At 48.6% G+C, this 25295-nt stretch overlaps 1 protein-coding gene across 3 annotated transcripts in view; it reads left to right on the forward strand.

The window, feature by feature from the left end:
• The first annotated feature begins 1290 nt into the window (after nucleotides 1–1290).
• The window catches only part of ARHGEF2 (Rho/Rac guanine nucleotide exchange factor 2), a 73215-nt gene continuing 49210 nt past the window's right edge, over nucleotides 1291–25295 (forward strand). For all 3 annotated transcript variants that reach the window (XM_081340516.1, XM_081340518.1, XM_081340517.1), the window contains exon 1: nucleotides 1291–1549. In XM_081340516.1, coding sequence (XP_081196642.1) covers nucleotides 1487–1549 — 63 coding nt within the window. In that variant the 5' untranslated portion in view covers nucleotides 1291–1486. The remainder of the gene's footprint in view (nucleotides 1550–25295) is intronic.

The raw sequence follows: 25295 nt of genomic DNA on the forward strand, positions 1-25295 counted from the left end.
GAGACATTTGTTAAGTGAGTGTTGCCCCATTTTACGACGTCTCTTGCCACCGTTGTTAAGCGAATCACTGCAGTCGATAAGTTAGTAACCCAGTGGTTAAGTGAATCTGGCTTCCCCGTTGATTTTGCTTGTCAAAAGGTCGCAAACGGGGATCACGGGACCTTGGGGACACAGCAACCGTCGTTAAGTATGAGACACTTGCCAAGCATCTGAATTTGGATCACACGACCCACGGGGATGCTGCAATGTGTGAATAACGGTCATAAGTCACCTTTTTTCAGTGCCGTTGTAATTTTGAACAGTCACTAAATGAACCGTTGCATGTCAAGGACCACCAGTCAGTTCTCCGGAATTTTAGAATACCGTGCGGTGTGAAAGGTTGGCGTTGTGTGCCAGAAATGCCTTTTTTTAATCCCTTTGCATCATCTCCACACGTTGTTTCCAGCATCTCAGAATCTGGTATTCGGTGAGTAGCTACCACAACTTTTTCAGGGACTTTCCCTTCAATACCGAGAGCTCAAACGATACACCTGCTTGTAGGGTAGGTAGTTTAGCTCGAGAAGCTGTCGCTGGCCGCCGGGCCGAGCCTTTGAACCCGGGATTCCTTTGGTTTAACCCCCGCCAACCCACTGGGACTGTCACGCATCTGCTTTCACAAAGTAAGACCCCGACCTCGGGAGTTGCCGGGTTGCGTGTGGCGTCTTGCTTCTAGGAAGTGAACAATGGAAGTGCGGCATGCCATCGCTTCCCTCTGGCTGTTCGACGCTTGGCGAAGGGGTGCCTGTTTGGGTGCCTCTGCCCTGGGCAGCTGTGGAAGAGGGTTGCTGGGCTGTGGAACAGGGTGCCCTGCACCACACGGCTGCTTTGCCGGGTTCCCAGGAAGCCTCTGGGGTCTAAACTGTAGGGCAGCCCTGGACAACTGGGAATAGGCTGAATTTCTGCCTTGCCACGGCAGCGCCTCGTCGTGCTGCTAGCAAACTGCTTTTCTCCTTGCCCTGTGGAGAGGCTGCTCTGAGCCGGAGCATCGTGCAGCGAGCGTTGAGCAGGAATCCTGGAAAAGCACTGGGTCCCCGGAAAGTGGGTCCCTCCGAGCGCTGTTTCTGATGCAATCTGCTCTACTTCTGGAACAGGACAGCCCTTGTTTGCCTCTCTTTTTTTTTCCAAGGTGGTGTAAGAGCAGGGGGGGTTTCCTCCTCCTCCTCCTCCTCCTCCTCTGTCTCTGAGAGGAGGAGCAAAGCAGTTTGAATAATCCAAGTTTTGAGCATGGCTAGTTAACTTCCTGCTTGTGAGTTGGCTGTACAAAGGAAAGGCAAGCTGGAAGGGTCTTCTCCCTCCCTCCCTCTCTTTCTCTCTCTCTCTGTGTTTTCCAAGGAGAGACAACTTCATTCATCCACTCCTGTTTTTCTCTTCATTTGCTTTGGATGCCCCAAACTCCTGCCATCCTAGCTAGCGGGAGACCCAATCCAATCCTCTCCAAGGCTGGATTATGTCTCGGATAGAATCTCTGGCCAGGTCTAAAATCGATCGGAAGAAAGAAAACATCTTGAAGGTTAGTTCCGCTCCTTGGTGGGGTGTGTGTGTGTGTGTGTTTGTGTGTCTTTGTTTAAGCAGGGTTTGGGCTGAGATGAAGGGAGACAGCCCAGCTCTTGAGGAGTTGTGTATTGTGGCGTAGACTTTCTTGGGGGGAAGGGGATTTGAAGGAAACTTGTGGGTGTGATGCTTGGTTTTGGGGCTTTCCAAGAGAGCGTGCTTTGGGGGGAAATATCGGAAGCGAGGGTGGGCACGGCTATCCGGGCTGCAAAAAAAAAAAGCCTTTGTGGCCATCTTCAACCCCTGCAAGCGTGTGGATACTTGGGGAAGTTTTATGAATTCATCCTCACGTGTGCCTTCCTTCGGAGGGACTACTTCCAGTTAAGAGACAGAAATTGTTTGTATCCTTCCCACCCAGCCTCAGCCTGGAATCCTAATTTGGGACGAGGGGTCAAAATAAAGGTCAGAGAGAGGAGGAACACCAGCCCGTGATTTAAACTGAATTTGTAAAACTTTGCAGGCTGCTCTCTAGCTTGATTTGCTGAACACCTCCCATACGGGTACGGAAATAAAGCTAGTGGCTCCCAAATCCGTCTCTCCTCTTGGGTGGCAGCCAAGACACAAATAGATGGGCCTGCTTTTGTCGCTCGGCTCGGCAGTTTGAAAACTGCCTTCTCCGCGTGGTGCTGAAAGCACCCTATAATTTTATTTGCATCTTTAAAGCGTGCCTCTTCCCTTCCCCCCCCACTTCTGGTTTCAGATCTTGCCTTGCCAGATGTCCCTTTCTTTGAAAGGGTTGCCCCAGTTCCCCCGAACAATAGAGCTTTCTGTAGCTGCGATATAAAAGGGTATAAAATATCCCTTACACGGGGAGGACGCACGAAATGTAGCCCCCAGTTGCGCACAACAGATCCCAGGGCGCTGCTCTTCCGCCTTGTCGGGGTTTTGAGCTCTTTTAGCATGTTCCTCATTTTGCTGCCTTTCAGAGAGTTTGCTCGAGTCTCCTTTGTGAACTGGACCGTCTTCACCGTTCCGGAGTGGCAAAAATGGAAACGCTGTCCCTGACCGCAGGGAGCCTGGCTTGGCTGCTTTAGCTTACCCCTTTCACGTGGGGCAAGACAATGGCCGCCTAACATTGCGGGGGGGGGGGTGCCACTTAACCTCCAGGGATTCCAGCTCGGGGTCTCCCCACCTGTTGACAAGGAGGTGGCGCGTGGCGCCGTGGGCAAACTCCCGAGTTCGGAGGGGGTAGTAGCCCAGCCTTCCCCAGCTTCACGTGCTCCAGAGGAAGCCCTGAGGCGGTGGCCCAGACTGGCTGGCTGCCTTGCGTTCCCCAAGCTGTAGATCCAGGCTGATCACTTTCAGCTGCAAAAGTGTCCCTGCTTTCCGAATCGAGCTGGAAAGGGACCTTGGAGGTCTTCTAGTCCAACCCCCTGCTCAAGCAGGAGATCCTATGTCATTTCAGACAGGTGGCTGTCTCCAGTCTCTTCTTAAAAGCCTCCAGTGATGGAGCTCCCACAACTTCTGGTGGCAAGCTGTTCCACTGGTTGATTGTTCCTACTGTTAAGAAGTTTCTCCTTGCTTCTAAGTTGGATTTCCCCTTGATTGGTTTTTATGACCACAATTGGGACCAGAATGTCTGTTGGTAAGCAAGACGGGTTGTTAAACGAGTTCTGCCTAATTTTACAGCCTTTTTTTTGGCCACAGTTGTTAAATAGAACCACTGCAGTTGTTAAGTGAATCATAGCTGGGAAGGTTGCAAAGGGCAGTTCACACAACCCTGGGTTGCTGCAGTTGTTGTAAATTCATCCAGTTGTCAAGTATTCAAATTTGGATCAGGTGATTGGGAACGCTGCAATGGTCATAAGTGCGAGGACTGGTCAAAAATAACTTTTCAGTGTCGTTGTAACATTAAACGGTTGCTGAAGGAATGGTTGTAAGTTGAGGACTATCTGTCCTGGAAGGTCAGCTATACATGCAGTAACTAAATAAGATTACTTTTGGAATACAGGCAGTCCTCAACTTACAACAGTTCATTTACTGACAGTTCAAAGTCACAGTGGCACTAAAAAAAGCGAATGTTTTTCACTGCAAGTGACCATTGCAGCCTCCCCATTGGTCACATGATCAAAATTCAGCCGCTTGGCAACTGACTCCTATTTATGACGGTCACAATGTCCCCCGGGGGGTGTCACGCGATCCCCTTTTACGACCTTCTGACCAGCAAAGTCAATTGGGGTGGGGGTGGGTGGGGGCAGATTCACTTAAAAACCAGGTTGCTAACTCATCGGCTGCAGTGATTCACTTAACAGCCGTGGCGAGAAAGGTTCGTCAAGCGGGGCAAAATTCAATTAACTGTCTCAGAACTTTTGGGCTGAATTGTGGTGTAGTAGCAGATCGTTTTTGGGAAAGCCATGTTTCCGGATACCTTTTGTCAAGTTGGACAAACTCCTCTGTCTCAAAAGTGGAATTTTGAGTAGTTGTTTATTTTTTTAGCAGACTGGGTGGGACATTTTGGGCAGGGAGAATTTATTTCCTTGGAACAGAAGCGCGTACTGTGTCAATTCTTTAAATTAAGAGAGAGAGGGGAAAATAAAAAGCAGCGCCTTGGGGTAACCTCGTGAAATGAGAAGAGCCAGAAAAGGAACAGCCTTTGTGGATTGCTCCCTCCCTTCACTTCTACAGAAATGGGGGTGGGGTGGGGCGGGGTGGGGGACACACATTTGCATCCGCCATTGAGCTGTGATTTATTCTGGCATTCGAGAACCATGTTCGTAATAATAAGCCGGGATGTTTAATCGGGGTTATTTTTAAACAGCTCAACTGCCGAGCCTTAAAATAACTTTCCCATCTTAAAGCTGTTTTTTTTTTTTTAAAAAAAAAAATCCTAAAACTTTTTTTTTTCTTTTTAACCACGCGGGAGCTGGGTGATGGGAGAATAAGCTATCTCGGATTCCTGCGTTGGTAGTTGAAACTCGGATTTGAAATTTGAGTTGAACGTGTCTAACAGATTAGCGAACAGCTGTAAAAATAATAAGCCCCACTTTACACCAACTTCGGGGAAAACATTTGTAGCTTGCAGACCTCGTGTTCATCCTTACGGGAACCGAGATAAAGTTGATTGTTCCTTCCCATTTTGCAGAGAGGGGACTGAGAGGGCTGGAATTTGTAGGCGAGTTAGACCGAGAGAGGCTCGGTTATTTGGGTTCAGTCTTCCTGGGGAACGAGGCCTACTCAGATGACGTTGCTCTCTTCTCACAAGACCCAGAAAAGCTACAAAGACAGGTGCAAGAGCTGTACATACAAAGCAGGAGAACCATCTGGCTTAAAAATACCCCCCCCCCAAAAGAGCCGGGTTATGTTTAATAAATTTACCAAAGAAAGAAAAAAAAAGTTTGTATCTGGAGAAGAGCTAGACCTAAGTAGACCTTGGCCAACAGATCTCGGTGGAAAGTGATAACAATAAAGGAAATTGCACGGCGTTTTAAATGTGGTTGGCAGGCATTTGGCAAGCTAAGCGTAATTTCCAAGAATAACCTCCTCCCCCCCCCCCAGGCCTGAAGAGAAAAGTTTTCGGCCAACGTGTGCCACCTGCTCTAACGTACGCCGGCCAAACCGGGACCCTAACCTCACAATCGATGCAAAAGCCATGCGTGGCGCAAAGAAAGAGACATGCTCGGCATCACGGGACAAGATAGGAAGACCCACACATGGATTTTAGAGAACACACAAAAATATACGAGGCCGTCGAGAGAGTAAAAGAATTGAAATATGGAAATGGGGCTGGTCGCGTAGCAAGAAGAACCGATGGCCGGTGGACCAAGGCGGTCATAGAGTGGATCCCCCTTGATCAAAAGCGCCCAAGAGAGAGACCTCAAAGAAGATGGAGCGACGACATCAGGAAGGGTCGTGGGCCCAATTGGCCAAAGGAAAGCCCAAGACATGCGGACGAGGCCTTCATCCTGCAGTGGATGGACAATGGCTAGGAAGATGAATGATGATCTGTCTGCCTGCCTGCCTATCTAGTTAGCTAGCTACCTTGTCTGTCTATCCTATCCTATCCTGTCTGTCTGTCCATCCGTCCATCCATCCATCCATCCATCCATCTATTAAGAACCAATGATAGATGGACCAAGGCGGTTATAGAATGGATCCCACTTGGTCAAAAGCACCCACGAGAGAGAACTCAAACAAGATGGAGCGACGACATCAGGAAAGGTCGTGGGCCCAATTGGCCAAAGGAAAGCCCAGGACCGTATTGGTGGGAAACATGCGGAAGAGGCCTTCATCCTGCAGTGGAGGGACCATGGCTAGGATGATGAATGATGTTCTGTCTGCCTGCCTGCCTACCTAGTTAGCTAGCTACCTTGTCTGTCTATCCTATCCTATCCTATCCTATCCTATCCTATCCTATCCTATCCTATCCTATCCTATCCTATCCTATCCTATCCTATCTATCCATCCATCCATCCATCCATCTGTCTATCCATCCATCCATCCATCCATCCATCCATCCATCCATCTATTAAGAACCAATGATAGATGGACCAAGGCGGTTATAGAATGGATCCCACTTGGTCAAAAGCACCCACGAGAGAGAACTCAAACAAGATGGAGCGACGACATCAGGAAAGGTCGTGGGCCCAATTGGCCAAAGGAAAGCCCAGGACCGTATTGGTGGCAAACATGTGGAAGAGGCCTTCATCCTGCAGTGGAGGAACCATGGCTAGGATGATGATGATGATGATGGGGGAACCAGGCCTACTCGTTAAGTCATGATGCAGTTTATTTAATGAGGACGCGGTGCGTTATGGGAACCCAGCCACGTTGCCTTGTTAACTCAGCTGTTGTTGCAGGGAAATCGAGGGACTTGAGGGAGACCTCCGCTTTACAAACACCGCGTTTGTTTCCTTTGCCTGAGGCTCCAGGGACCGACTGTTTTTCCCCTTTGTGTTCCACAACAGGCCAGGCAGGAGGGAGGGATGCCGAGGTCGGGCTTGAAGCGGCAGGCAGACGGTAGCGGTAGCGCCCCTCTGAGCCACGATGCCTCGTTTCGGCTGGCTCTTCGGCGCTTCTGGCCTTGTGGATCCAACTTCTGTGGCGGCAGCCTGGCAGCGCACGCTTCCGACTGTCGCACTTCTCATTTCGGAAGCGCTGGGGTGCTGCCCTTTGTGGGTTTCTCTTCCCGCCCGGCCTCTTGCAAAACGGGGGGGATGTCGAAATGGCCCTTGGTCTCTTGAAAGCCCAGTCTTGTTTTTTCCCCTGGGGCGAGTTGGAAGGCCCCTCCCGAGTTGAGGCAAGGCTTGTTCTGTATCCTCCCCTCTTTGGCAGCCCCAGCTGGCAGCCCCAGCCGCCTCGGCTGCCAAGCCTGGTGGCCGTTGCCGTTGATCGGGCAGATGTTTCACAGCAGCTGGAGGTTTTACACTGAGACGGAAAGAGGGCCCTGGACGTGGTGGTGGTGGTGGACTGAGCAGGAAGGAGAGGGCTGGGGAGGGAGCATTTCGAACCCTTTCCACCCAGCCGCAATTTCTCGCTTCTGAGAACTGGAGGGTTTAATTGGCACTCTGGCCATTTCACACTTTCATGGCACTTTCATCCCTTTGAAAAAGCAGCGGGGCAGGGGGGGAGGGGGAGGGGAGGGGGGTTGGGAAGGGGGCATCCGGCTTTTCTGTTTGCAGAACTGAGGCCTGGCCTTTGTCCCTTTGTCCCAGAAAGTTGATCCCTACAGCCACCCTAGCAATTCATTCACCATAACACCTCCTGCCTGTAATTGCTTTGCTTTTTGGCATTTATGGGGGGTGGAAAGAAAAGAGAGAGAGAGAGAGAGAGAGAGAGAGAGAGAGAGAGAGAGAGAGAGAGAGAGAGAGAGAGAGAGAGAGAGAGAGAGAGAGAGAGAGAGAGAGAGATATGGATGTTGCTGGTGTCTCTTTGTGACCTTTGTTTTCTCCGATGTTTCCATCTTTTGTCTGCTCAAGAAAAGGTTCTTTTCGCTAACTTTCTCCCTCTGGAAACGAAGCACCCTAATTTGGGGGTGCAAAAGCGTGCCTAAAAGCTAGCCCTTGACTTATGACCACAGTTGAGACCAAACTTTCTGTTGCTAGGCAAGCGAGTTGCACCTCATTTAACAACCTTTTTTTGGGACTGCAGTTGTTAAGGGAATTATGTGGTTATTAACCCGAATCTGGCTTCCCCCATTGGCTTTGCTTGTCAGAGGCCAGCTAGATAGGTTACAGTCGGTGGTCTCAGGTCAGCCCAGGACTCTGCAACTGTCCTAACTACGGGTCGGTTGCCAAGCGCCCAAATGTTGATCACATGGCCGTGGAGATGCTGTGACGGTCATAAGTATGAAAAACAGTCGCGGCTAGTCTAAAGAAAAGAAGAAACAGGGGAGGCATGATAGCTGTGGGGCTGCCACAAGGCAGAGGGGGTCAGGTTGTTCACCAAAGCACCAGAGGGAAGGACGAGAAACAGTGGTTGGAAACTGACCAAGGAGACAAGCAACCTGGAATTAAGGAGAAACTTCCTGACAGTGAGGACAATCAACCAGTGGAACCGCTTGCCACCAGAAATCGTGGGCGCTCCATCACTGGAGGTTTTTAAGAAGAGGCTGGACATTCACCTCTCTGAGATGGTACAAGTTCTCCTGCTTGAGCAGGGGGCTGGACTAGAAGACCTCCAAGGTCCCTTCCAGCTCTATTCTATTCTATTCTATTCTATTCTATTCTATTCTATTCTATTCTATTCTATTCTATTCTATTCTATTCTATTCTATTCTATTCTATTTCTATTTCTATTTCTATTTCTATTCATGTTCTGTTCTATTCCATTCCATTCCATTCCATTCCATTCCATTCCATTCCATTCCATTCCATTCTATTCTATTCTATTCTATTCTATTCTATTCTATTCTATTCTATTCTATTCTATTCTGTTCTATTCTACAATCTTTCTATTCTATTCTCCATTCCATGTTTTCTTTATTCTATTCTATTCTATCCTATTCTTCTACAATCCTTCTATTCTATTCTATTCTATTCTATTCTATTCTATTCTATTCTATTCTATTCTATTCTATTCTATTCTATTCTATTCTATTCTATTCTATTCTATTCTATTCTATTCTAACTTTTTTCAATGCCGTTGTAATTTTGAACTGGTCGCTAAAAGAATGTTTGTAAGTTGAAGACTACCTGCAACTAAGTCAATCTCATTCCAGGCCAGCCAGGTCTGTTGTGTGAACTGCTTTTTTGAGTTTAAGCTTCAGACCTGATTGCCACCACTGAGCATAGCTTCCATGGAATCATAAGGCTGAAGAGACCTGGCAGTTCTTATAATCCAGCCCCCTGCCCAAACAGGAGACCCTATGTCCATTCCAGGCAGGTGGCTGTCCAGTCTCTTCTTAAAAACCTCCAGGGATGGAGCACCCACAACGTCTGGTGGCAAGCCACTCCGTTGTCCGTCTACCTCTCTCCTGACCTTTTGCCTCACCTGGCTTTTTAAAGGTCCCAAACCATGAGCCTGTTCGTGGTACGGGTGGTCCTCAACTTGCGACCACAGTTGAGCCCCAAATGCGTGTTGCTCAGTGAGAAATTTCTTAAGTGAGCTTTACAGCTTTTCTTGCCAGGTTTGTTACGCGAATCGCTGCAGTTGTTAAATCGGCAACCTGGTCGTTAAGTCAATCTGCCTTCCCCCATTGACTTCGCTCGTCGGCCAAAGGGGAATCACGTGACCCCCAGGGCGCTGCAATCAACATTGCAGTCAGTTCCATGAAATGAGTCACAGGTTCGAGTCAGCTGCCGAGCATCCGAATGTTGATCCCGTGACCGCGGGGATGCTGCAACGGTCGTTAAGTGTGGAAAACGGGTCACCAAGTACCTCTTCCCCCCCCCCCGCGCCCTTGTAACTTCAAACGGTCACTATTTATTTTATTTATTTATTTATTTATTTATTTTAATCCCATTTATATCCCGCCCTTCTCCGAAGACTCAGGGCGGCTTACAAACTTAGCAGTAGCCTTCATTCTATGTATATGCCTGCTTATTAGGGCTTTCACACACACACCCCAAGCGGCATTAAATGAACTGCTGTAAGACGAGGACAACCTGTATTCCCTTGGCTCTCAGTAAAGAGACCCTGTGGATTTAGCGGCTGTTGGGGACATGTTGCTGCCTTTGTTGCAACCCACCCCCCCACCCCCCGTTGTAAACCTTTGTAGAAGAAAACAAACAGTGGGGATTCCCTAACTAGGTTTAATGGACAATCTGGCATTTATTTGGCTTCGGAAATGGTGTTTCCTCCCCTCTCTCTTTTTTTTTTTCTTTTCTTTTTTCAACCTCTGCTGAACATCGTCCCCGTTAGTCCTGCTTCTATTTGCATTCCCCTCCCTTTCCAAGAACGTGGGAATGGTGCCGTCTTCCCAGGCAGCTGCCACGTCTTTTCACCCCTTCCTAATCCTCAGTCATGCTGGTTTCGCCTGACGGTTGAGGGAGATCCATGCTTATTAGCGGGGAATTGGGGTGTGTGTGTGAAGAAAAACAGGCTGGGGTAGCCCCCGTCTGCCCTGGCATTCAAATCTAACCCCCATGCCCAATGTTGCTTTGCGGGGGCTGCCTAAGCTTGATGCTCAGCTCTGTGTGTCTGTTTCTTTGTCGACTTTCCTTTCTCTCCTCAAACTTTGCCCTTCGAAATAAATATCTGTGTGTCAGGAAAGGAAACCTACTTTTTCAATGCGCCGGCTGTGAATGAAGAGGTGAAGAGTTGGTGTTGGTGTTTTGGGCGTTGTGTTTTGGGGAATTGTTTGTCTTTGTCAAATCGATATCATCCTACTAGCCATTGTCCATCCAGTGCAGGATGAAGGCCTCTTCCAAATGTTTCCCACCAATGCAGTCCTGAACTTCCTTTTACCAATTGGGCCCACCCTACTGGCTGGTGTCATCCCTCCATCTTGTTTTAGGTCTCGTGGATGCTTTTGATCCACCGGCCATCGGTTCTTCTTGCTACCTGACCAGCCCCATTTCCATTTCAATTCTTTCACGCTCTTGATGGCCTCGTATATTTTCGTTTGTTCTCTAAAATCCATGTGTGGGTCTTCCTATCTTGGCCTATGACGTTGATCCCGAATCTCGTCTGGAATCAGGGAATGGCGTTTCTGGTAACAGAGAAGCTGTTAATGAAGTGCAGGCTCTTGATGGAGAAAGATGAGCCCTTGAAGTCATTTGAAGGCCTAAAGTTAATAAAAAATGGCAAAGAATCAAGTGTTCTGTACCAGCCTGCTACCGGCCCTGCAGAAAAGGCAGGGACAACCCCTTTTACAAGAAGGCAAGAGGCTGGAATTACGCCTGCCAAATTTATTACCACAAAAACAAACGGAACAAGACAAACCAAGAAACAGGAGCTTTAAGAAACATGAACTATCCAAGCGGTTGCCTTCAGCAAACCAGCCCTCCCACACATTCCCCTTATATAGAGTTCAGGGCGTGGCTTCTCTGTGCCTCCTTCCGAGGAGCCCCATTGCCTTCCTCTGTTTACTCCTGATTGACTGCCTCCTGCATCAGGCGTCCTTGAACAGGGCCAGCTGTGGGTCATCTTCATCCACACTGTCAGGCTCACACAGCTGGGTCTCCGTGGTGACCAAGTGGGAGGGGCCTGGCTGAGGGCTCTCATCAGCAAGATCTTCAACCCCCTCAGCAAGGTCTTCAACACCCCCCTCCTCCTCTGAGTCGTCCGACCCAACTGCCGAACCCACAGGCTGACCCTGAATCACAACATCAAGAATCTTCTTCTTGGTGACAACAGGGATACGCACATACACCCAAAACATCTAAAAAGAATTATCTCCTTCCTAAGGCCACCTTCCACTGGGCCTGCCCTGTTGGGACTTGGTTCAACAGGTTTGATTGATTCCATGCCATAGGCCAAATTGGTAAGAAAAAGATATAGACCATAGAACGACAGGGTTGGAAGGGACCATGGAGGTCTTCTAGTCCAACTCCCTGCTCAAGCTGGAAACCCTACACCATTCTAGGTCTTCTTGAAGACCTCCAACCATGGAGCACCCACAACCTCCGGAGGGAAGCCGTTCCATTGATTAATTGTTCTCCCAGTCAGAAAATTCTAAGCTTACATCGCTCCTTGGTAGATTTCTATCTGTTATTTTTTTCGTTCTGCCCTCAAGTGCTTTGGAAAATAGGTCAATCCCCTCTTTGCTGCAACAGCTCCTCAAGTAGTGGTAGGCTGCTATCATGTTCACACACACAAACACACACACACACAATTCTTCTCTTCTACACACTAGACACACCCAGTTCCCTCAGTCCATTGTATGGTTTAGCCCAGGGGTCAGCAACCTGAAACAGTGAAAGAGCCACTCGGAACCGGTTCCCTCACAAAAGGAAAAACTGGGAGCCGCAAAAAATGTGTGCGCATTTGTGTACATGCGCACATGCGCAGAACAGGGTTTGACTGAAGAGTGGAGCCAAGGCGAGATATGCACCTATCCTGCATATTTGAATTGATTGGTTGAACTTTTTTAGTCCCACTTTTTTTTTTTTTGGACTGCACATGGCAGAGGACTGGGAGCCGCAGGAGACGGTTGAAAGAGCCGCATGCAGCTCCGGAGCCGCGGGTTGCAGACCTGTGGGTTAGCCTCTAGTCCCGTAACAATCTTTGGTGCTCTTCTCTGCACTCTTTCCAAGATCTCAGTATCCAGGTTTCCCTACTAAATAGTTGCTGCTTCTTGGTATCGCAAACCAATCAGCTCACCTTTTCTTTGAGCCCTTTTTTTAAACGTTGAGTTGCATCTGGACCTCTCCATCAGTTAAAACAATTATTTTAATACAATTGGGAAGGGAACCAAGTACAGCTTAACAGCAGCTCCTTGAGGGACCGTTCAAAGTTGCAACAGCGCTGATGACCATTTTTTTCCACACTTACGACCGCCGTAGCATCCCCACGGTCAGGAGCTCGGCAACCGACTCCTATTTACGACGGCTGCAGTGTCCCAGGGTCACGTTCTTCATATGTTTTAGTCTCCAGGCCTTTAATCGTCTTAGTTGCTCTTTTTCTTCTCTCCTTTCCAAGTTCCAGTTGAGTTGTAAAAAGTAATAATTATTTGGCCTGGTCTCACGTTTTACTTATCTTTTTCCAAAACTTTTCTGTCTGGCTTCAGGTGATGCTGTGCGAAAGGGGCTCCAGGTAAACAAGGCTTGTTGAGTCCTTCTTCCCACCTTCTGCTTGTGGCGTTGCGGATTGTGTCCTGTAAACCAGATTGCTCTGGGTGAGAGCAGCCGGGACTGGGTCTAAGCCAGGGGTAGGCAACCTTGGCTCTTTTAGGACTCGTGGACTTCAACTCCCAGAATTCCTGAGCCACGAGTCCACGAGTCCTAAAAGAGCCAAGGTTGCCTACCCCTGGACTCTAAGCCAATATTTGCTTAACTACAGCAGTGTTTGCTCAAAGAGCTACAGTTGACTGGGTTCCCATGATACACTGACCCACCAACTGTGATTTACAACTGACAGTCGCTGGATTCACAAAGACCAGCAGCAAATGCACGCAGGCTGGTTTATTGCAATGCCTAAAGCCTTCCCCCCCACACACACACACATACACAAACACACAGAGACACTTCCCCCACCCAGATCTCCCTTTCCTGTTGGCTCCAACGCCTTCACTGCCTGGTTGCTTTCCCAATTGGTAGCTGGAGCTGAGCTTAAAAAACACTGAGCAACAATTTGTGCTCGAGTGTCCAAGCGTTCCTGCCCCTCCCTCAGCAGAGGACGTTTAGGCTAGGCGGAGAGAGGCTAGACCACAGGTCTGCAACCCGCGGCTCCGGAGCCACATGCAGCTCTTTCAGCCGTCTAATGCGGCTCCCAGTCCTCTGCCATGTGCAGTCCAAAAAAAAAAAAAAAGTGGGACTAAAAAAGTTCAACCAGTCAATTCAAACATGCAGGGTAGGTGCATATCTCACCTTGGCTCCACTCTTCAGTCAAACCCTGTTCTGCGCATGCGCATGCGCGCATGTATGCGCATGTGCACACATTTTTTGCGGCTCCCAGTTTTTCCTTTTGTGAGGGAACCGGTTCCGAGTGGCTCTTTCACTGTTTCAGGTTGCTGACCCCTGGGCTAGACTGAGCTGGTCCTTTGCACAGTTTGTGAGGGCAACACCGGGTGTGTTGCACTCTTTTTGTCGGGGATGTAGTGCCTTGGGGGCTGGCTAAAGAGTTTAGGGAACACCCAGAGTAGAGACTGTCTTAAATTTGTCTTTATTGTTTATGTCTTCAATGGGTGAGCTTGTCTCTCGCTGCATTTGCACCACATACAGTACTTTGCAGAAGTGCTTAATAATAATAATAATAATAATAATAATAATAATAATAATAATAATAATAATAATAATAATAATATAACAACAACAACCGCAATGATGATGATAATGATAATAATAATAATGATAATAATAATAATGATGATGCTGATAACAACTTTGCAAAATACATCAAGAAATTGCAGCTTCCTGCAATAACTCCAGCAAAGCTACAAAAAACTGCACTACTTGGAACATCTTACTTTTTAAGGAGATACCTGGTTGATACCTGGGATGCTGGCAACAGCCCGTGTCATCCGTTGGTGCCAGTCAATTTGAGTGTTCAGTTGACTGAGTTTCATGTTTAATGAATAAAAGTTTAATAATAATAATAATAATAATGAAGATGATGATGATGATGGTGATGATGTTGGAAGGGACCTTGGAGGTCATCTAGTCCAACCCCCTGCTCAGGCAGGAGTAATTCCTCCAGGGACAAGCACCCCTACTTGCAATCACAATGGAGCCCAACATTTCTCTTGTTAAGCGAGACATTTGTTCGGTGAGTTTTGCCCCGTTTTACGACTTTTCTTGCCACAGTTGTTAAGCGAGAAACTGCAGTCGTTCACTTAGTAACACGGTCGTTAAGTGATATATGGCTTCCCCATTGGCTTTGCTTGACAGAAGGTCGCAAAAGGGGATCGATCGCGTGACTCCGGGAGACACAGTGACCGTCATAAATACGAACCAGTTGCCAAGCGTCTGGCTTTTGATCATATGACCCTGGGGATGCTGCAAAAATCCCAAGTGTGGGGGGAAAAAGGGTCCTAGGTCACTTTTTTTTAGCGCCGTTGAAACGTTGAACAGCCACTAAATGAACTCTTGTAAGCCGAGGACTGCCTCTATTTGCACGACATGCAGACTTTGCTTTGGGTGAACATTTAATTGTTTGCGAACTTGGTACCTGGGTTGGTTTGCGTGCAGATAGTTCGCCACGTAACAACCATTCATTCAGTACTATTCAGAGTTACCATGGCAGTGAAAAACGTGATTTACACCCAGTCTTCACAGAATCAAGGCAGCCTCCCCATGATCAGAATTTGAGTGCTTGGCAACTACCATATATTTACACCAGTGGCAGCGTCCCAGGGCCAAGCGATCTCGTGGTTCGCAGCCTTCTTTTAGCTGGCTTCTGGCAAGCCCAGTCATTTGGGGGCAGGGGGGGAAGCAGATTTGCTTAATGACCGTATAAATCACTCAACAACTGCAGTGTGCCAAAAAAAAAAAAGCTGTAAAATCGAGACAGGACTCACTTAATAACCAATTTGCTTAACAGCAAAAATTCTTGTCTCAATTTGTGCGTAAGTCAAGGTAGTAAGAATCAAGGTAACAGCTTATTAAAGATAAGCGTGGGTTGTACCTGGGGTCCTTCTGTAATGAGAGCTAATAACTTAATGGATTTTTTTTTAAAAAAAAGATTCCTTTCCTCCGTCTCTCCTACTGTTGCAATGTTCACCGTCCTACTGCCTTCTTCTGGCTGTGCCCGGTGAGGGCAAAATAAATCATAGTGATCAGAGAAGGTGGTTGGGGAGGGAATCCCCTCCCTCCGGCTTTAAGGGTTTCCTCCCTCCAAAAGTTGCAATAAAGACCAAATTGAAGTAGGCAAGGGGGTCTTCCCTTTGAAAAACTGCTAAGCTTGTAAGCCGCCCTGAGTCTTCGGAGAAGGGCGGGATATAAATGGAATTAAAATAAATAAATAAAATAAATAAAAACAATTATCCTGAAATGCAGCAGCAACAGGATCGTCATGCATTTCTCTGCACTTCTGGATAGAGTTGCCCCTTTCAATCTATCTTTTTCCTCTACAAGGAAAAAGAGTACTCCAGTGAGGACCGTACTGGAGCCCAACGTTTCCGTTGTTAAGGGAAACATTGGTTAATTGAGTTTTGTCCCGTTTTATGACTTTCCTTGGCCACAGTTGTTAAGTGAATCCCTGCAGTTGGTAAGTTAGTCACACACGGCTGTTAAGGGAATCCGGCTTCCCCGTTGACTTTGCTTGTCAGAAGGGCACCAGAGGGGAGTCACGTGACCCCAGGACACACGGCAACCGTCGCAAGCATCCGAACCAGTGGCCAAGCATCCGAATTTTGATCACATGACTAGAGGGATGCTGCAGCCGACCCTAAGTGTGAAAAAGTCGTAGGTCACTTTTTTCAATCCCGTTGTTAACTTCCACTGCTCACTAAACGAACTGCTGTAAGTCGGCGTTGCTCTTAACTTTGAAGATGGGTACATTTCAATCCCACATGTTTTTTTTTAAAGAAGGCCTTGCTTTATTTTGTTATCACTTGTTTTCCAAAATCAAATCTGCCGTGCTTCTCCTCCGTCAATTGGAATTTAGGGATCGAGGCACCCTCCCAGGATGACGAAAGAGCAGCGCAAGCCACATAAGACTCGGGGCTGGAGATGACTCTCTTGCAGGGCTCTGGGTGAGGAAATGCCTGCAGGTGATCCCTTGCAAACTGGCTGCTAGGCAGAGTCATCAGACGAGTTGGTTTGCACAACCGGGGCCGAAAAAAATCACCCCCTTTTTGTAAAACCAATAGGGACACGGTGGCTCAGTGGGTTAGGGCGCTGAGCTTGTCGATCAGAAGGTCAGCAGTTTGGCGGGTCGAATCCCGAGTGCCGCGTAACAGAGTGAGCGCCTGTTACTCGTCTCAGCTTCTGCCAACCTAGCAGTTCGAAAGCATGTTAAAAATGCAAGTAGAAAAATAGGGACCACTCCGGTGGGAAGGTAACAGCGTTCCGTGCGCCTTTGGCGTCTAGTCACGCCGGCCACGTGACCACGGAGACGTCCTCGGACAAGCGCTGGCTCTTCGGCTTTGAAACGGAGACGAGCACCGGCCCCTATAGTCGGAAACGACTAGCACGCATGTGCGGGGGAACCTTGACCTTTACCTTTTACCTTTTGTAAAACCATCCGTATCTGTTTAATCCAGGCGCCGTGCTAGAGTTTGAGGGAATCCTACAGGCTTGGCTGTGCTACTCGGCTGGATGTAGCTGAGTTCTCCAGTAGAAGATTTTTGGAGAGCAGAAGGATTTGTTTGGAATGAATATTATTATTGTGTTTTTGCTGCAGAAGGAAGCGGCCTCAGCTGCCAAAATAACTGGACAGGGCTTGGCATTTTGACGGGCTTTGGGTGGGGCATTTGTATAGGCCGGTTGCAGGCAGAAAAAATTCTACCCTCAGAAGGCCTGGTTTTTGGGGGGGGGGAGCGTACAGGTAGTCCTCGGCTTACGAGCACAATTGAGCCCCAAAGTCCCTTTTTTCGGTGTAACTTTGGACAGTCACTAAACGAACTGTTGTAAGTCGAGAACTCCCTGTAGCGTGTCAGCTGAGAGGAAGGTCTGGACCTCAGGGACCAGATTAACCGTGACCTAAGGGAATCGAAGTCCAATGAATCTGAAAAAGGCCACATTGGAGAAAGCTGTTAGGGGGAAAAAAAAGCAGAGAGCCTAAGGGTGTTATGGCAGCCTTGGGGAGCATTTTAGGAACAGTGAGTTTGAAGGCTAGATTTGATTTAGGAAGGTGGGAAACTTTGGCACAAAGAAAAAGCGCGAGAAGGCTTCTTTCTACATCTGCTTGATAGAGGCTTTCCTCCTCCTCATGCAAAAGAGAGAGTCTCCCATCTTCTTCCACTTATTTGTAGGTTTGTTCAGTCTACGTTTAGCTTTTCCTTCAGAAATTCAGTAGCACGTTATTCCCCTTCTCCTATTATCATCGCAGCGATCCTAAGAAATTGACTGAGCTGAAGGGGAGTAACAGGCTCCAGGTCCTCTGGCGCATGGCCAACTCTGGAAAAAAAATTAAGCAAAAGACAGGGTCCATTCACACTTGGACAGGAGGCCACCAAGAAATGCCGAAGTTGGAGGGTAGACCAGGAAAATGAAAACAGAAAAATTGTCTTACTGTTCATAAAGAAAGCTACCTGGATGTGTCCCTGAGGTTTTCAGGACTCGAACTGGGCTCTTGTCGGACACTGCGGTGCTTGGAGAGCGGAACGCCAGAGGGCTGAGTTTGTGCAATGGATTAGAGCAGAGGTCTTCAAACTCGGCCCTTTTATGACTCATGGACTTCAACTCCCAGAATTCCTCAGCCAGCATGCCTGGCTGAGAAATTCTGGGAGTTGAAGTCCCAGAATTTCTCAGCCAGGCATGCTGGCTGAGGAATTCTGGGAGTTGAAGTCCATGAGTCATAAAAGGGCCGAGTTTGAAGACCCCTGGATTAGAGGAAGAGTTTGGGGTCAGTCATGGTTCTGCCTGTTGCAGGAGCCCATCCTGTGTCCGAGCAGCTTGTATGAACCAGCCTGTCACCTTAAGCCAAGACCGAACCAGGCTAGCTATTTATTTGGACATTGCAGGCGCAGCAGTTATGCTTGGTAAACGGAGGCTTAAGGCCTTAGTGTGTTGTGTGTTCTGGGAGTTGAAGTCCACAAATCATAAAAGGGCCAAGTTTGAAGACCCCTGCCTTAGCATCAGGCTGGGGGGCGGGTCTGTTCAGTGTGGCTCACGGACACACTGGTTCCTCTGGAGGGCCTTCAACAGCAAGGGTAGCCCAACTCCTTGCCTGGCCTTAGGGAAGCCGCCGGGAAGAGAGGCAGAAGTCCAGCTTGGAGAACCCAACTAAGTTAAGTTGACTCAGAGATATCAACATGGTGGCTGTAGACTCCTGCCATTCTGTTTGCCGGCTTTTCTGCCCTCATCTGTGGGGTTTCCCCCCCCCCCCCAGGTTTGTTTCCATGGGAAGCGGGCCTGAGCAAAGCCCCAAGTGCCAGAGTTCAACGTCATCCTGATTTGGTGGAATAAAATTATTGGAATTCTAGGAGGCCCTAGAGAAGAAAAGTAGGTGAGCTACAGGTAGCCCTCAACCTATGATCACAACACAGCCCCAAAATTTCGCTTTGCTAAGCGAGGTAGCTTTGTGACTTTTTTAAAAAAAATCCCATTTATATCCCGCCCTTCTCCGAAGACTCAGGGCAGCTTACAATCTAAAGCACAAATCAATGTGCTTAGCAATAGCCTTCCTTCTATGTATATGCCTGCTTATTAGGGCTTTCGGGGGGGCCCCCCAAGCGGCATTATTACAAAGTCAGCTTTTCTTGCCACAGTTGTTAAGCGAATCCCTGCAGTCGTTCCATTAGTAACGCGGTTGTTAAGTGAATTTGGCTTCTCACTGACTTGGCTTGTCGGAAGGTCGCAAAAGGGGATGACATCGCCCCGGGACTCTGCAACCGTCATAAGTACGAGTCAGTTGCAGAGCATCTGAATTTTGATCATGTGACCATGGGGGAGGGGATGCTGCAAAGGTTGTAAGTGAGAAAACTGGTCCTAAGTCGCTTTTTTCAGTGCCGTCATAACTTTGAACATGTTCAATCACTAAATAAACGGTTGGAAGTCAAAGACGACCTATACCTCAACTGAGTGACTTGAGGAACCGGGTCCGCAGACAGAGAGAGGGAAAGAAAGAGGGAGGTAAGATTTGGGGAAGGGATATTTTGGGGGGGGGGGTGGTGTTCTAGACAGCCAAAAATGGCAACTGTTCTGCCAGGACAACCTTTAGCCACCTCCATGGACTCAACGTTGGGCCTTATCCTTAGCCTGAATCTAAGCTGGTGAGCGGCTTCTTGCTCAAGCCTCCTGTCCTGCGGGGACGTTGCTCCATTTCAACAGAAAGACGGTGGCTAAAAGTGACAACAATGCCTCCTTAAGTAACACCAGCTGCCTGCAATTAGTGCAGGTTCGAGTCCCGCCAGGCTCAAGGTTGACTCAGCCTTCCATCCTTCCCAGGTAGGTAAAATGAGGACCCAGATTGTTGGGGGCAATAAGCTGACTTTGTAATAATGCCGCTTGGGGGGGGGTGAAAGCCCTAATAAGCAGGCATATACATAGAATGAAGGCTATTGCTAAGCACATTGATTTGTGCTTTAAATTGTAAGCCGCCCTGAGTCTTCGGAGAAGGGCGGAATATAAATGGGATTAAAATAAATAAAAAAAATAAACTTTCCAAAAAAAAGATACAGAAAAGATGCCAAGCTGGCTATTTGCTCTCTCGGCCCAGGGCAGTGAGAGTTGGCAAAGGATGCTGTGTCCCCCCAGTGGGAAGCACCAGGAGCTGGGTCTTTGATGGGGCAGCTGCAGGCAGGCAGGCAGGCAGGCAGGCCGGCCTGTCTCTCTTAGCGTAGGAGTCCTGGGGCTCCAGAAGAGGACAGAAGGTCCTTCGGCAAGACAAACATGTTATTCTGAACTGCTGGAGCCCAGCCAGAAGGCAGCTAAGATTGCAAGGTCAGCCAAGAGAAAAGCACCAAAGCACCAGAAGGCAGGACAAGAAAACAACGGATGGAAACTCATCAAGGAGAGAAGCAACGTGGAACGAAGGAGGAACTTCCTGACGGCGAGGGCCGTTAACCCGTGGAACGGTTTGTCACCAGACGTTGTGGGCCTGGTGGCTTTTTAAGAGACTGGACAGCTACCTGTCTGAAATGGTCTAGGGCAGGGGTAGGCAACCTCGGCTCTTTTATGACTCATGGACTCCAACTCCCAGAATTCCTGAGCCAGCATAGCTGGCTCAGGAATTCTGGGAGTTGGAGTCCATGAGTCATAAAAGAGCCGAGGTTGCCTACCCCTGGTCTAGGGTCTCCTGCTTGAGGAAGGGGTTTGGACTGGAAGACCTCCAAGTTTCCTTTTCCGGCTCGATTCTGGTTGAAAACCCCACTCGACTGGCTGAGGCGGGCCTGGCTGAGGAATTCTGGGCGTTGAAGTCCACAAGTCATCAAAGGGCCAGGCTTGAAGACCCCTGTGCTACGGGGACCGTGAGATCCACAGGCCACTCTCTTCCCGCAGGTCCCCATGACTCTAAAGTAGGCCTTGCAGTGTGAGGAAGGTCCTTCAGCTGAGCTCCGTGGTGTCTCCTGCAGCTGCTGGAAGATCTCCTTGTCTGCCTTCAATGACTGAATTATCCACTTGTCCACTCGTGAACAGGTGTTCTGTGGTTAACGTGACACAATCCCAAAGAGATGCTGCAGGGCTGCCCGGCTTTCTTGATGCTGCTCAGCTAAGCTGGGAACGGCTCCCCCCCCTTCATGGGTCTTCATCTCAATGAGTTGCAGCGTCTTTAGCCACCTCTCTTAAGGCAGTGACTCTCTCTCAGCGCATGACCGGTCACATAGATCTGGTGTGGTTGATCTGCAGTATTTCTGATCCCCTCTGTTTCTGCACAACTGTGTATTCTCCAGGTTTTACGGCACCCCTGAAGCAGCAGCAGCAGCCATAGCCAAAATCTGCCCCAATTCAAGTACTGGTAACTCTTCTAAAAGACGCTTGCTCCTGGGGAGGAAAGCCATGGCAAATCTAGACAGCACACTAAAAAGCAGAGACGTCACCCTGCCAACAAAAGTGCGTATAGTCAAGGCTATGGTCTCCCCAGTTGCAATGTACGGCTGTGAAAGCTGGACCATAAGAAAGGCTGAGCGCCAAAGATTTGAGGCCTTTGAACCATGGTGCTGGAGAAGACTCCTGCGAGTCCCTTGGACTGCAAGGCGATCAAACCGGTCAGTCCTAGAGGAGATCCACCCCGACTGCTCTTTAGAAGGCCAGATCCTGAAGGTGAAACTCAAATCCTTTGACCACCTGATGAGAAGGAAGGACTCACTGGAGAAGAGCCTCATGCTGGGAAAGGTTGAGGGCGAGAGAAGAAGGGGACGACAGAGAAGGAGGTGGCTGGATGGAGTCCCTGAAGCAGGAGGCGTGAGCTTAAATGGACTCCAGAAGATGGTAGAGGACAGGAAGGCCTGGAGGAACGTGGTCCGTGGGGTTGCGATGGGTCGGACACGAATTCGCAACTAACAACAACAACAACAACTCTTCTCAACGATCCTCCCAGGTGGTGTTTCCTGCAGCTAAAGAAACTCAATCAGAATAGAGCTGGAAGGGACTTTGGAGGTCTTCTAGTCCAACCCCCTGCTCAAGCAGGAGACCCTAGACCAGACATGTCAAACTCGCAACGTCACGTGACGTCGCACAACGTATCGGAGCTTTTTTTGCCATTGCCGGCGATGGGGTGGGCGCGGTTTCTTCATGACGCGTCCAGCCGGCGGGCTGGCACTTTGACACCCCTGCCTTATACCATTTCAGATAGGTGGGTGTCAGGTCTTTTCTTAAAAAACCTCCAGTGATGAAGCCCCCACAGCTTCTGGAGGCAAGCCGTTCCACTGGTTAATTGTTCTCACAGTTAGGAAGTTTCTCCTTAATTTCAGGTTGCTTCTCTCTTGTTTACATCCATTGTTTCTTCTCCTGCCTTCTGATGCTTTGGAAAATAAGTTGAACCACCCCCCTTCTTTGTGGCAACCCCTCAAATACTGGAATACTTCTATCATGATGTCACCCATAGTCCTTCTTTTCTCTAGACTGGCCATACCCAATTCCTGCAACCGTTCTCCGTATGTTTTTTTTTTGTTTTTGTTTTTTTTAATTCCATTTATATCCCGCCCTTCTCCGAAGACTCAGGGCGGCTTACAAGCTTAGCAGTAGCCTTCATTCTATGTATACTGTATGCCTGCTTATTAGGGCTTTCACACACACCCCAAGCGGCATTATTACAAAGTCAGCTTAATTGCCCCCAACAATCTGGGTCCTTTTTGTCTCCAGGCCTTTAATCATCTCAGTTGCTCTTCTCTGCACTTTTTCCAAACATCTTTTTTGTAATGTGGAGACCAAAACTGGATGCAGCATTCCAGGTGTGGTCATACTAAGGCTTTATGAAGCGGTACTGATACTTCACGTGATGTTGATTCTTTGCCTCTTGTTTATACAACCAAGGATTGTATTGGCTGTTTTGGCAGCTGCCACACACGGCCGGCTCGTGTTTAAGCAATTAAGGACTCCAAGGTCCCCCTCACAGCCACCCACCTGTTTACTCTGGCTGCTTTGATGCTTCTCATCATTGGAAAACAGTTCCTTAGTGCTGTGTGACAGTTGCCCGGGTTGTACCGAGTGTGGCCAAGCAGTTTCCAAAATGATTTTCCAAGAAGCCATGGGAACATTTGGCAACCTCATTCCAGCAGCTCAACTACAATAGGTGAAGCTTGCCTAACGTGAATTAACTTCCCTTTGAATGTGGTAGGTGTGAGAGAAACTTATTTTGGGTGGCAAAAAAAAAACACAAAACACCTTTTGCAAAATCTCCTGCAACTCTTCGCATGGGAAACATCCCCCCCCACCCAAAATAGTGAGATTTTAAAACTGCTGGCTGCAGGTCTTCAGTTGCTAGGCAGGGAGGGAAGACAAACAGCTCTTTCCAAGCCTTGCAGGGGGGGGGGGGGTTAGCTGTGCTTGCTGAATCTGGTGTGGCTTGTGCTGCAACAGCCCTTGTGGAAAAGGGGACTTCTTTTTCTCCCCCCGACCTCCCCCCCTCCCGTATTTGCTGAGACAGATGACTCGAAGTCAGCTCTTCTCAAAAATAATCCAAGCCTCTCGACTGCATTATTGCTCAAATATTTTCAAATATTTGGCAACAGGAAGTCCCTTGTCTCAGCTTCTTCTTTCTTCGGAGAAGCTGCTATGACAACCTTTCACTTTTAACGGAGAGTCCTAATCTGATCACAGGACTTGGAGATGTTTTAATATTTTTTGGTGTGTGTGTGGGGGGGCATTTCGAACTAACGCTTCGCACTGTTTTGCGGTCACTTACAGTCGTGCTGCAGTTTGATTCTGGCTGTTTTTTAGACTTTTCGGACTTGAGAAAGTTGCATTCTTGAACTTTCTCTCTCTTCCAACCGGTTTGTTTGTCCGCCTCTGTCAAGCCAAGGATCTGGTCTAAATACAGAACTGGGCTAAAAGTTCCTCAAGCAAAGTTTCTGGTGTTTGCACCAGCATTTTTTATTTTTTTATTTATTTATTTTTTGGTCTCTGCCGCAGCCTTATCACACTATGAGCCATGAACAAGGAATCGTGATGGACTTCTTCTGTGAATGCCTTTGAAGGGTATTGTTGAGTCCGAGCGTGCGTATTGCCAAGTGACTCATGTGATTAGTTCAGAATAGAATAAAGAATATCAAGGCTGGAAGGCAAGCCATTCCACTGGTTAATTGTCCTCACTGTTAGGAAGTTTCTCCTTAATTGCAGGTTGCTTCTCTCTTGGATTTAGTTTCCATCCGTTGCTTCTTGTCTAACCCTAACCCTCTATCTACAATGTCAGACAAATGGCTGTCCAGTCTCTTTTTCAAAACCTCCAGTGAAGGAGTACACACAACCTCTGGACACAAGCCATTCATTCCACCGATAACTCGTTCTGTCCGGAAATTGCTCCATAGTTCTAGGTCAGGGGTAGGCAACCTTGGCTCTTTTATGACTGGTGGACTTCAACTCCCAGAATTCCTGAGCCAACCAAGCCGGTTCTCTGTCTGGATGCCGCTTCCGGAAGTCCGTTCTGGGCCCGGTCAACAACAACAACAACAAAAAATCAGCTACCGGTCCTGCCGAAGTGGTGCGGACCGGCTGAATCCCACCGCTGCACCAAAGGATCTTTTCCTTTAAGGAGCCCCGTGGGGCTCCGTCGCTGGAAGCTTTCAAGAAAAGATGGGACAACCCATTGGCCTGGGGTGGGATAAGGGACTCTTGCCCTGGACAAGCGGGTTGGACTAGAAGACCTCTCAAGGTCCCTTCCGGCTCTACGAGCCTTTCCCCATCTGACCCCTTGTGGAGAAAGCCTGGAGAGTTGGGGGGGGGCACCAGGTTGGCAGAAGTTTTGAGTGCCGAGGCACGTACGGCGGCAGGGACGGTGATGGGATTCCTCCGTCAGACGCACGGTTGTCATGGTTATTGGAAGCAGAGAGGTACAGGAAAAGATGAACCCGCTTGGGTGTCTCTTTTTTTTCCTCCTTTTTTTAAAAAACCTCCTCCTCTTCTGTGTTCCCCCCCCCCCGTCCTCTCCGCCTCCTCGTTGCGTCTCCCTCAACAATCTGGGCTTTCCAAGGCGACTCAACGCGCCGTGGCTTTTTCTCTGCTGGCTCTCAGGGAAGCGGGGTTGAGTCAGACAGAAGCTTTCAGATGATTGAGTCAGATCCTCCTTCAGGTTAGGGATGAGCTATCTGAGAGTTGAGGAGGGGCAACCGGCCTTGGGCCTTTCAAGACCCCCTGGCCCGGGGATGAGCAGGAATGGATTGCGGCTGAGCCAGACCACGAGAGGAGGGAGCGTGGGAAAGGTGTGTTTTTTGGGGGGTGGGCGCGTTCGGGTGAGGCCGTCCTGGGTGAGGTCAGGAGGGAATTGGGGGGGGGGGGCTGGTTCGATTTCGTCTTCAGCGATTTTAAGTTCAGTGGATTTTTTTTTTCCTTTCTTTAAATAAAAAGGTATTTATAGCTTAAGTCTTGGTCGCTTGACTCATCAAATGTGCCGCAGCAGAGTTTACA

This window comes from Vipera berus, assembly GCF_964194415.1.
Source record: "Vipera berus genome assembly, chromosome: 16".
Taxonomy (NCBI): domain Eukaryota; kingdom Metazoa; phylum Chordata; class Lepidosauria; order Squamata; family Viperidae; genus Vipera; species Vipera berus.